A 12333-nucleotide genomic window follows, 5' to 3' on the forward strand; every position below is an offset into this window, starting at 1 on the left:
ATGTAGGGTTAGGGTGGTGATATAATGTAGGGTTAGGGCGCTGATACAGTTGAAGTCAGAAGTTTACATACACTTAGGTTGGAGTCATTAAAACTTGTTTTTCAACCACTCCACAAATTTCTTGTTAACAAACTATAGTTTTGGCATGTCGGTTAGGACATCTACTTTGTGCATGACACAAGTAATTTCCCAACAATTGTTTACAGACAGATTATTTCACATATAATTCACTGTATCACAATTCCAGTGGGTCAAAAGTTTACATACACTAAGTTGACTGTGCCTTTAAACAGCTTGGAAAACTCCAGAAAATTATGTCATGGCTTTAGAAGCTTCTGATAGGCTAATTGACATCATTTGTGTCAATTGGAGGTGTACCCGTGGATGTATTTCAAGGCCTACCTTCAAATCCAATGCCTCTTTGCTTGACATCATGGGAAAATCAAAAGAAATCAGCCAAGACAGAAAAAAAAATAGTAGACCTCCACAAGTCTGGTTCATCCTTGGGAGCAATTTACAAACGCCTGAAGGTACCACGTTCATCTGAATAAACAATAGTACGCAAGTATAAACACCATGGGACCACACAGCCGTCATACCACTCAGGAAGGAGATGCGTTCTGTCTCCTAGAGATGAATGTACTTTGGTTCGAAAAGTGCAAATCAATCCCAGAACAACAGCAAAGGACCTTGTGACGATGCTGGAGGAAACAGTTACAAAAGTATCTATATCCACAGTAAAACGAGTCCTATATCGACATAACCTGAAAGGCCGCTCAGCAAGGAAGAAGCCACTGCTCCAAAACCACCATAAAAAGCCAGACTACGGTTTGCAACTGCACATAGGGACAAAGATCGTACTTTTTGGAGAAATGTCCTCTGGTCTGATGAAACAAAAATAGAACTGTTTGGCCATAATGACCATCGTTATGTTTAGAGGAAAAAGGGGGAGGCTTGCAACCGAAGAACAACCATCCCAACTGTGTGGAACCAACAGTGGTGGCACATCATGTTGTGGGTGCTTTCTGCAGAGACGGTGCACTTCACAAAATAGATGGCACAAATGAAGAAGTAAAAATGTTGTGGATATATTGAAGCAACCATCTAAGACATCAGCAGAAGTTTAAACGCTGTCGCAAATGGTCTTCCAAATGACAAGACCCAAACATTCTTCCAAAGTTGTGACAAATGGCTTAAGGACAACAAAGTCAAGTACGGCCATCACAAAGCCGCTTACCTCAAATCCTATAAGAAAATTTGTTGGCAGAACTGAAAAACGTGTCGAGCAAGGAGGCCTACAAACCTGACTCATACACCACTCTTCAGAAGATGGCCAAAATTCACCCAACTTATTGGAAGCTTGTGGAAGGCTGCCCAAAAAAAAATGTTTGAGCTAAGTTAACTATTTAAAGGCAATGCTACCAAAACTAATTGAGTGTATGTAAACTTCTGTGATGAAAGAAATAAAAGCTGAAATAATCATTCTTCTACTATTATTCTGACATTTCACATTCTTAAAATAAAGGGTGATCTAACTTACCTAGGATCAAAAACAAGGGCACTGCGTCATCACCTCTGGCCTGCTCGCCTCCTACCTCTGAGGAAGTACATTTCCCGCTCAGCCCAGTCAAAACTGTTCGTGCTCTGGCACCCAATGGGGACAAACTCCCTCACGACGCCAGGTCAGCGGAGTCATCACCACTTCGGAGACACCTGAAACCCACCTCTTTAAGGAACCTAGGATAGATAAAGTAATCTCCTAACCCCCCCCTCCCCCTTAAAAGATTAGATGCACTATTGTAAAGTGGTTTGTTCACTGATATCATAAGTGAATGCACCAATTGTAAGTCCGCTCTGGATAAGAGCGTCTGCTAAATGACTTAAATGTAAATGTAAATGTAAGACAGGGAATTTTTACTAAGATTAAATGTCAGGAATTGTGAAAAACTGAGTTTAAATGTATTTGGCTAAGGTGTATCTAAACTTCCAACATCAACTGTTTATCTCAATGCATTACCTAAATTGCAACCACGAATCCGCCAATAGAAAAATAAAGAACATAAGCTCTGGTAATATGGATAGCCTAACTATTGAAGCAATGAGGCGAGTTGGTTTTTCCCATGGTCCCGCTACCCCTGGTGGGTGGAGAGTTCTCTCTAGGATCAATGGCATGGTTGAAAAGAAGCAAACAAAGAGGAGGTGCTTATGTTTGTCCTGTTTCACATGTGTTCAGTGTGTAACCTGTTCAGTGTGTAGTGTGAAATAGACATGTGTTTTTTTTTGCATATCCCACTCCCCCTGAGACATCCTCAGAAAGTGGGGTCACGGCCAGAAGTCAGTCATTATTGATGGCGAACCTGGAGCAATTAGGGTTAACTGTCTCGCTCAAGGGCAGATCAACAGATATTTCACCTAGTCGGCTCTGGAATTCAAACTAGCAACCTTTCGGTGACTGGCCAAATGCTGTAACCGCTAGGCTACCCGCTGCACCTGGGGCACAGGGCCATGCAAAACACATTTGCCTAAAACTCGTCTGGCCATCCTCTTTCAGCTCGAGAAAGTGGATTTCTACTGGTGCGGGCGTTTAACATAAAGCCTCATGGCTCTCATTGTTTAAACAACACAATGCAGTAACACTGCTAAAGCCAATTTAACAATATGTCAATCAAGAGGTTGCTCTGGAGACAGTGTTCTGTGTGTGACCTTTACTTCCTGTAGTGCACTGGAGTGTTGTTTTTCCTTCTCGGAAGGCTTGATTATCAGTGAGCATTCTAAAAGTGATCTATGCCGTTTAAAGAACTTATAATAGACTGCACTACCACTCACCCCCTCCTAACCTGCTCAACTCTGATCACTACTTCCTCTCTCTGTCAGTGTGCGTTGTGTTGTGTCATGTCGACTGCGTGGGGCCGCCTCACTTCCTGCTCAGGAAGGGACGCAGAGGGCAGGCTGGTGAGCACTTCCTCTCTCATCTGCTTCTAGGTCCATCACCATTCACGAAACTCCGGTGTCCAGAAGTTAACACTCAGAATCAGTCTGACAAGAACAAGCACAGTACTAAGGCAGATACTAAGGCAAACGCATGGACCCAGACTGCCATAGTAACAGACTGCCATAGTAACAGACTGCCATAGTGACAGACTGCCATAGTGACAGACTGCCATAGTGACAGACTTCCATAGTGACAGACTTCCATAGTAACAGACTGCCATAGTAACAGACTTACAAGAAACGTGGAGACAATGACAAGTCGAAAGGAATTGTCAAACGAGAGCACGATGTGTTGATTTTAGTCTTGTGTGAGGAGTTAAAATGACCACATTTCAGGAACAGTTTCCACACAAAAAAAGATGAGATCATCTCTAAATAATTGCTCCACATAATCAAAACAGATACAGTAGATTAACAAAGTCCACTCCTAGAGTATAGTTACCAGCCTTTGCATCAGCATATATTTAAAGGATCAATTTACACAAATATAATATATGTTTATTGCCCTCAATCCCTCAAAACAAAAAAAAACACATTTAGAATAGATTCATATCATGAGAAAGAAAATATTAGAAAATACAGAAATCAATTTGTCCAAGAAGAAAAATCCTTACAAAACAAAATGTGTATACATGTGAATTGAACATTTTACCCCACAGCATATTATGAAATTAAAGACATTCAAGAAATAAACAAGCCAAGACACTTTCATTACAGGTGTCTGCATCTAAACTAGTAACCAGTTAGGGCTTTTTCTTGCTTGGAAACACATTCTTTCCATTCTATTGTGTTAGTAAGACTTTTTGGAAGTAATGACCTCTTTTTCACCACTGGCATTTGAGTTCCAGCAGAGGGCACCACCACATCATCCGCCCTTTCTGGCCTCAAGACCTCCCGTGTAACTCTAAGCTCTTTTATTTTCGCCGGGGAATCAGAGTGACTTCTTCCCCTGTGAATGGAAGTGGGTGTAGAGGGCACAGCGCTTCCTGTAGCCTCTTGTACAACCCTTCCATGTTCTTTAAACATGACATTTTTGTCATTCAGCAGACGCTCTTATCCAGAGTCACTGCACAGTTTGTGCATCCATCTTTAGATAGCTAGGTGAGACAACCACATGTCACAGTCAAAGTCAGTACATTTTTCCTCAATAAATGATCTAAGCTAGTAAGAAAAGAGTCGTGCCAGTGTCAACAAGGGTGTTCGATAAAGATACTGAAGAGGTGGGTTTTCAGATGTTTTCGGAAGATGGGCAGTGACTCATCTGTCCTGATTTTAGGGGGAACTGGAAGCTTGTTCCACCATTTGGGTGCCAGGACAGAGAATAGGTTKGCCTGGGATGAATGGGAGCCAGGCTCATCCTGGCATTTTTCTGTGTTGGGAAAGCTACTCAGAAAAGACAGTTTAGCAAGCTACCAATTACCTCACACTGGAAGAAGTTAAGAAAAATAGTTTACTTAACTAGTTCATTTGAAAGGTAGTTCACTACATCCAAACTACTTTGTGAAAACGTATCATATCTAAATCTGAAAATGTCAGACTACAAATTGCAAGAAGAGATCACTTTGGGGTCATATATTAACAGAACGTGTAATTTAGCCTAAACACAAAAACGATGTTTCAAGTGAGAAACAGGTTGGTCTGATGCCAAAAAATCGAAATTATGGCCTACTTCACTCCTTTTATTTTATTAGTTCCAGTAGCTAGCTACACCGCTACATGGTAAAACGGTAGTGTGTAGTTCCAGTAGTTAGCTACACTGCTACATGACAAAAAGTAATGAACTCCTGCAAACACTATCTAGATTTGAATTTAGTTCCACTACCACCAAGCTACTGCAAAATGTAGTTAATTTACTAGTAATCTGGTGCAGGTGCAGACACAGGGTCAGGTACTGGGCCAGGAGGCCATGGGATGGGAGCACCATGGGTACTCCTGTCCAGTACCCTCCCTGTTAGCCCAGCTGGTAGCAGGTCTATGGGTTTTCCCAGGAGCCTCTGCTTCATCTCATAACTTTCCTTGGAAGGTCCTACAAGGCGGAGGAGATCTCCAACCTGATTGACGAGGACAGTAGGATAAATTATATTATACTTCTGAACCAGTTCATGAATTCTAACCTGTCGGTCGCGATCGAGTGTCCATAGTGGGATTTCTTGAGTTCGTAGTCTTAAATGAAGCTTGGTGAGAAAAACTTGCAGCTTTTCCATAACCCTCTCTGGRCTCTTCCCTTCAAGGAAAACATAGCGAAGGTCTGAACCTTCAGCTGGCTTAACATCCATTTGAGTTGTGTCGCCTCCAAGAATGGAATCAATGTCCTTTTTCCTGACRCACAGGGCATAACGGAGCACATCTGCGTCCGTTATGAAGAAGACCTCACTGCAAGATGGGGTCTGGGAGATGGGTTCCACTGGCTTGGGGGATGGGTTCCTCATATGGGTCAAGTTGTCCTCAACATACCCTGTTGCTTGTGGGCTGGGAAATGGGTTGCAGCGGATTGAGGATTTGGAAATGGCCCCAGAGGCATGGCTATTGAGACTGGATGGCGAAGGGCTGCTGTGGCGCAGGGTGTTTGTGTCCTGGGGTAAGACATGCTGCAGTTGGGCCTTCACTGCACTGAACTTCTGGATGGAGCCCTGAATGGGTAGCTGACCATGGGGAATCTCGTTCACAGGCTGGATCACCTCCTCGCTGTCCTTGGAGAACATGCTCACATCCAGATTGGCCTTGACTGGCATGTCCACCTGCGACACACACATAAATAAAACAAGAGAAAAATATATAATTATTCTGCAACGCTCGTTGGTCTTGGAATGACCTGCAAACGACTTAAAAACTGAAGGAGATGGTGTTGCTTACTGAGTTTAAAGCTMTGATAGAGAAACAAATGTTGTTGACCACTAATTGTTTTTAATGTAAAGTATTGTATGTACATGCTGACTACTTCGTCCTCTTGCCAGCTCAACTCAAAAAATAGTATTCTAACATCAAGGGTTTATTCCCTGGTAAATGAAAGGTTCAATAAAGGAAATTGTAACCATACTTTTTAGAGGATGTGGATTGCAATATGATGGGTCTTTTAACTACCTCAGGCCTGTCAGCTTTCCTGATTTTAAGAGGAAAGTGTTGTCCATCCAGTTCTAAGACATGGGTCTGCTGCAAAACACGTGCAGCCACTGCAACAGAGAGGAAGTAGGTTGGTAGATGAATGACATGGTTTTACCACAAATGTATCCATATATTCTGTAGCAAAGAGTACATTATCACAAACTAATATTAGGCTATGTGTACCTAAAAATAGGTATCTGTAGTTTCATCCATTCGATAAGCCTACCTTCTGGATCCTCAAATATGACAAAGGCCTGTCCTGGGCTGTAGGATGGAAACTGTACTCTCTTCACCTCTCCTCCCCCGTTCCCTGGTCGTTGGAAGTGTATTGTGAGCTTGTCAACCATTCTAACAGAGGCAAGGATATCGTCGGGGACGCCAAGRACCTCCACGGGTGTTCCCTCCATGACAATACTGGGGAAAGGGCATAGAGGTGAGCAATGACCACAGGTGACCACCACCTCATGTTGTAAACTATCAGACTGCTGTAACCCGATTGGCTGAATGCGAWATGCAACATCCGGGACTAGCATTAGCTAATCCAGCATGGAGGTGGAAAATGGTGTTTCATAAAGAAAGGATGCATATTTTTTCATGTTTTTCCCACCTTCTCGACATTAAATCGAGTTAAGGAGGAAATGGATGACTTTGTAGCCTGAATGGAGAATGTTTTATGTACCACCCGGTCCACAGGGGATACGTAGGGCCCTATAAAATCTGTTACATTTTTTGCGTTTAGTTTTTTCCCMAAATTCCATTTMGTTTTTCCAGATTTCCGTTTGCCCCGTTTAGTTTCAGGTTTCAAAAATAAAACATTTCAGAATTGAATGTTCTAAGTCYACAACAATGTTTAAACCACATCAGGAGACCATTTTAGAGGTCTGGAAAAAATTGAAAGACATTTTAATGTTTTGGCGTGCAAGTGTGCACCAGGAAGAGACCATTGTTTGGCTAAGCAGTGTTTCTGTAGCACTTAGAGTTCGTAAAATGGCCACCTGGTTTGAAGCAAATAATCATTCCGCCAGGTAGGCACAGGCTACTTTTGAATTAACATTCATTTCAGAAGGTTTTTGGGAAAGCCTTTCCGTTTCTAACAGAAGGTTATCATTAGAATCATCGCTAACGGATATGCAAAGTGTAGACAAAGTGTGCAAATACAAACAGACTGTGGCATTCTTGTGCCGTTTCAGAAAGCTCCATGAAAATACAAATCACTGATGTATTTTGTTAATGTCTTACGACTTCACTTCGCAATTAAATGCTCTTTCCAATAAGTCCAATTGTTTTTGTTGATTTCCAACAAAAGTTCCATTTATTAACATATTGTTGATTCTATTTTAATGTCTGGATTTTATAGGGCCCTAGATACGATGATAGCCAGCTGCTAAGATAAGATGAAACGGACTCAATTATCGCAATCTGACCGGCCCTCTCCGGAGTTTGAGAGCAACTAGGAAGTTTTTTTAATTACCTCCGACTCCTTTTTGAGTCGCCTATGCGTCAATAACTAGTGATGACACGAATCATCTGAAGCGTTGAGGTTTTTCAGCCAATTGTGTCAAATAGGTTCATTACTCGAGGTTTTAATCAACACAGTGACACTAGTGACACTGCTGGTCAAAATAAGTTTAGGCAGCCGTATTATTATAGTGTATCCACAGCCCGTAGCGCGTCCGCAGCGTACCTTTTTGCTTCTACACAGAGTAGAAGAGGGAGGCCAACTCGGCGGAAATTGTTCCCTCCGCAGGAGGTGTTTTTACCCTCGTTTTGCCACCAAGCAAGGAGCTTTGTTATGGAGGTCAATGAGAGTGTGTCGAACTAAAAATGTATGGCTTATTTGCTACATGAGTTTATTGATTGAATAGAAGTTTCGTAATGCTTAGTTGTTACGAGTGTACTGATAAGATAGGACACGTGACATCCCGGCACTTTGAGAAAAACACTTTATATGGAGTTGTCTCGATGGCTATGCATATTCATGACATGAGTCTAGTAGCATAGCACCTCTCGGTTGACGTCAACAACCCTCATCGAATGTTCCAAAATGTATCCACCAGTCCAAGAAAGGATGGCAGGAGCTAGACCGCTTTGTGACAACAACTCCCATTGTTTTTTTTTAAACGTTACTTAATTTCTTTTACATTAACCTAATAAAAATGATTTTGTGGGAATGACGAGCAGTAGACCTAATACATTATCACAGCATATTGGTTATATGCCTGGCCTGCCAATATTTTCTTCTCAGACCATATTATACTTTAAAACTCAAGCTTGGATAACAAAATAGATCAGTTGGTGTAGCACTTGCAAGGCACAGCTGAGCATAAATTGAAATAATTTGCTTTTGTATTTWACTGGACTGATGGTACCTCCGGCATCTGTCATGGTGCTTTCAAGACAACTCAACAGGTTAAATCATGACGTCCGTGATCTGCAGGTCAGAAAGTCGGAGCTCTAGAAATACGCCCGAGTTTCCCACATGGACTTYTGAGTTGGATGACCATTCAAAACAATTTTTTCCAGTTGGATCTCGTTTTTTTCCCCAGAGTTCCCAGTTGTCTTGAACGCACTGAATTCGGAAGTCTGAGATTTCAGAGTAAAGTTCACAGTTGTTTGAACATGGCCTTATTCTCAGTGGAGGGAGGGAGCAAGAGAGCAGCAGAGGGTGTGTCTCTCATGGTCCCTGCTCTCTCCTTCCTTTCCTCTGGTGAGACTGACCAGAGAGAGGGGACAGTCTTCCACCTGATGGCGAATCTCGAGTCGTACCGCATCTGCCTCATGCATAAATTCATGTTGTTCCTATGACCAGAGAAAGTGAAATATTCCTCGATATTAAAATAATAATAAAAATGACTATGGTTACACTTGTCTACTTATTCATTCAACCTCCAGYGCGATTGGGAGAAGCGCGTTTTATGTTTTGTAATAGTGTTGAATAAAAACAGTGTTGACAGCGGTGAAAACTTAAACATACACACTCCTAACAACWGCAGCTCTTTGCTATATTCTTTGACAGTCTCTCTCTGGTCATGGTTTTAAAAGTTATGAAAATCTCACGTAGGCTAGTATCAAACTTTTCTGTGGCTGGGGAAGCTGTAGGCAAGGTGCTTTGAGCTATCAGCGCAGTAGGTCGCACTTGATTTAGCCACAGATCTCCCGGTCCACAGATCTCCCAGTCCGCCAAGTTCCTCTTTTCAGACAAATGAAATGGTTCAAAATGGGAACACATTGCGCAGAGCTTCTGAATCAAGTGTACCTACTGCCAACAGTGCAACATCCATTTTAAAAAGTAATGCCTTGAAGATAGACCAGTTGGACTGGTTGGTGACCACTGGACTATGCCTCAATCACGCACTAGTCGGAAATAGGAAACTCTGATATTTCTCACTGGTTGTAGTTACACACGTGCCGTGTTCAACCAGTTAGCAAGTCGAATATTTTCAAGTRTCCTAGTTCCGACTAGCACGTGAATGCGGCAACTGTTTCGAAGTACAGTGCTTAGCGATCTCGACACATGCCTTGGAGCTCCGGCATCAAACGTACCATCACTAGTCAATAATACAGGTCAACCGATTAATCGGAATGGCCGATTAATTAGGGACAATTTCAAGTTTTCATAACAATCGGTAATCTGCATTTTTGGACACCGATCATGGCCGATTACATTGCACTCCATGAGGAGACTGCATGGCAGGTTGACTACTTCATATGAGAGTGCAGCAAGGAGCCAAGGTAAGGTGCTAGCTAGCATTAAACTTATCTTATAAAAAACAATCAATCTTAACATAATCACTAGTTAACTACACATGGTTGATGACATTACTAGTTTATCTAGCTTGTCCTGCGTTGCATATAATCGATGCGGTGCCTGTTAATTTATCATTGAATCACAGCCTACTTAACAAGCGCATTCGCGAAAAAGATCACTGTCGTTGCACCAGTGTACCTAACCATAAACATCAACTTCTTTCTTAAAATCAATACACAAGTATATATTTTTAAAACACTGGCAATTTAGTTTAATATTTGCCGCTAACATGAATTTCTTGTAATACGGAAATTGTGTCACTTCTCTGGTTCTGTGCAACAGAGTCAGGGTATATGCAGCTGTTTGGGCGCCTGGCTCGTTGCGAACTGTGTGAAGACTTTCTTCCTAACAAAGACAGCCAACTTCGCCAAACCGGGGGATGATTTAACAAAAGCGCATTTGAGAAAAAGACCAATCGTTGCATGAATGTACCTAACCATAAACATCAATGCCTTTCTTAAAATCAATACACAGAAGTATATCTTTTTTTAAACCTGCATATTTAGTTAAAAGAAATTCATGTTAGCAGCAGCAATATTAAACTAGGGAAAATGTGTCACTACTCTTGCGTTCATTGCGCGCAGAGTCAGGGTATATGCAACAGTTTGGGCCGCCTGGCTCGTTGCGAACTAATTTGCCAGAAATTTACGTAATTATGACATAACAATTGAAGGTTGTGCAATGTAACAGCAATATTCAGACTTATGGATGCACCCGTTAGATAAATACAGAACGGTTCCGAATTTCACTGAAAATTAAACGTTTTGTTTTCCAAATGATAGTTTCCGGATTTGACCATATTAATGACCTAAGGCTCGTATTTCTGTGTGTTATTATGTTATAATTAAGTCTATGATTTGATATTTGATAGAGCAGTCTGACTGAGCAGTGGTAGGCAGCAGCAGGCCCGTAAGCATTCATTCAAACAGCACTTTCGTGCGTTTGCCAGACAGCTCTTCGCTGTGCTTCAATCATTGCGCTGTTTATGACCTCTGCACTGTTGGAGCAAGCACACACATTTTGCTACACCCGCAATAACATCTGCTAAACATCTGTATGCGACCAATACATTTTGATTTGAGTGGTAGAGGAAGATGGTTACAGGGTGAGGATACTGAGAGGATTCCTGTGAGTAGGCAGAGACCAAGAGGGTGATGGGAAGAATGTGTGCTTCAGTAAGGTGGGCTTTTTTAGCATTCATAGCCATGGTTGTCAATTATCTGCAGAATGGATCAGAAGTCACAGAAAATAGAAGTTGTGGAGGCAGTAGCGTGAGAAGTACTTGGATGTGAGGATTTACTGCAGAACAGTTGCTTGGGTGTTGAGTGGTAAGTGGTCTGTCCTCTCAGACCATTGGTCTGTAGTAGTATTAGATCGGTTAAATAGTGGGGGTGTTTTTTTTTGTTGTGAGGCTATTGTTGAGGCAATTTCCTTTTCCCAATGTTGTATTACGGTATCAAGAATGTAAGTAGGTAAGTCATGAATGGCATCACACACCAGTACAGATAGGTGGCGGTGTTATACAACAAAAGTTGGCTGCGCAATCTGCACAACAAATCCTAAGAAGGAAGAAGTACAGTCTGTGGTTCGGTATTTGATTGATTAACGTTTTATTAAAATGTATGGATTTAAGCAAACAAAGAACGGCACGCAAAAACACAGTAGGTAAGGGTTTTAGAATGTAAWWWWWTTTAAATATTGGCGCATAGCAACTCGAAAGATCATAAAAAAACTCTAGTATGTGGTATAAATATTCAATTGACAGTACGAAATATTCAATTGACAGCACGCAATATTATTGCATTAAATTAACKGTGTATGGATGTGAGTTATCTACGTTCTCTCAATCAATGTGATTTGTTTACGTTTGCCAATATTGTAATCCTATTCCCAATTTCCTGTTCCCGTTGTTCACTAAGAAAACACTGAAAATATACTTGAGGTAAGTTATTATGCATTAACAGCAAACATGTTTTTATTTTCCTTCAAAAAGTTGTCATTTGAATCAAACTTACCTATATCGGGTTGTCGGTTTGTTCAAAATAMGGTCGTCACCACTGAAGTATGGTCGTACTATGCATTTCGAGAAAACCTCAAGTAAAAAGTTGTGCGCGTCACGCATAGACTGATGTTGCGTTCAAATGTGAATCGGAACTAGGAAACTCGTACATTTCCGACTTGTTTATTCGTTGCGAGGGCACGTGTATAACTAAAATCAGTTAGTAACTCGGTAAATTTCAGAGTGAACGCGGCAGAGTCTATGGGCGATGCTGCTGACAATGTTTCACTTTCGATTCTCTCGAAATGCACAGGGACGACCATACCTCCTCCGTCCTCTATTTGTTTAAGTTATATTGGCGAATCGCAACCAACTGACAAGTGCTTCCACCGCCACCTACTACACTGAAGTAGTACTACTCACCACTATATTC

At 41.6% G+C, this 12333-nt stretch overlaps 1 protein-coding gene across 1 annotated transcript; it reads right to left on the reverse strand.

Annotated features, from left to right (window-relative positions):
• Positions 1 to 4134: 4134 nt before the first annotated feature.
• On the reverse strand, positions 4135 to 12105 carry LOC111956219 (RNA-binding protein 43). The gene is made up of 4 exons (XM_023976672.2): positions 11917 to 12105; positions 6320 to 6507; positions 6073 to 6161; positions 4135 to 5729 (listed from the first exon to the last, which is right to left on the reverse strand). Exons 1-4 carry the CDS (start codon positions 12021 to 12023, stop codon positions 4845 to 4847), a joined length of 1269 nt encoding a protein of 422 aa, XP_023832440.1. The 5' UTR covers positions 12024 to 12105; the 3' UTR covers positions 4135 to 4844.
• Positions 12106 to 12333: the final 228 nt, after the last annotated feature.

The sequence above is a fragment of the Salvelinus sp. IW2-2015 genome, linkage group LG31, assembly GCF_002910315.2.
Source record: "Salvelinus sp. IW2-2015 linkage group LG31, ASM291031v2, whole genome shotgun sequence".
Taxonomy (NCBI): Eukaryota; Metazoa; Chordata; class Actinopteri; order Salmoniformes; family Salmonidae; genus Salvelinus; species Salvelinus sp. IW2-2015.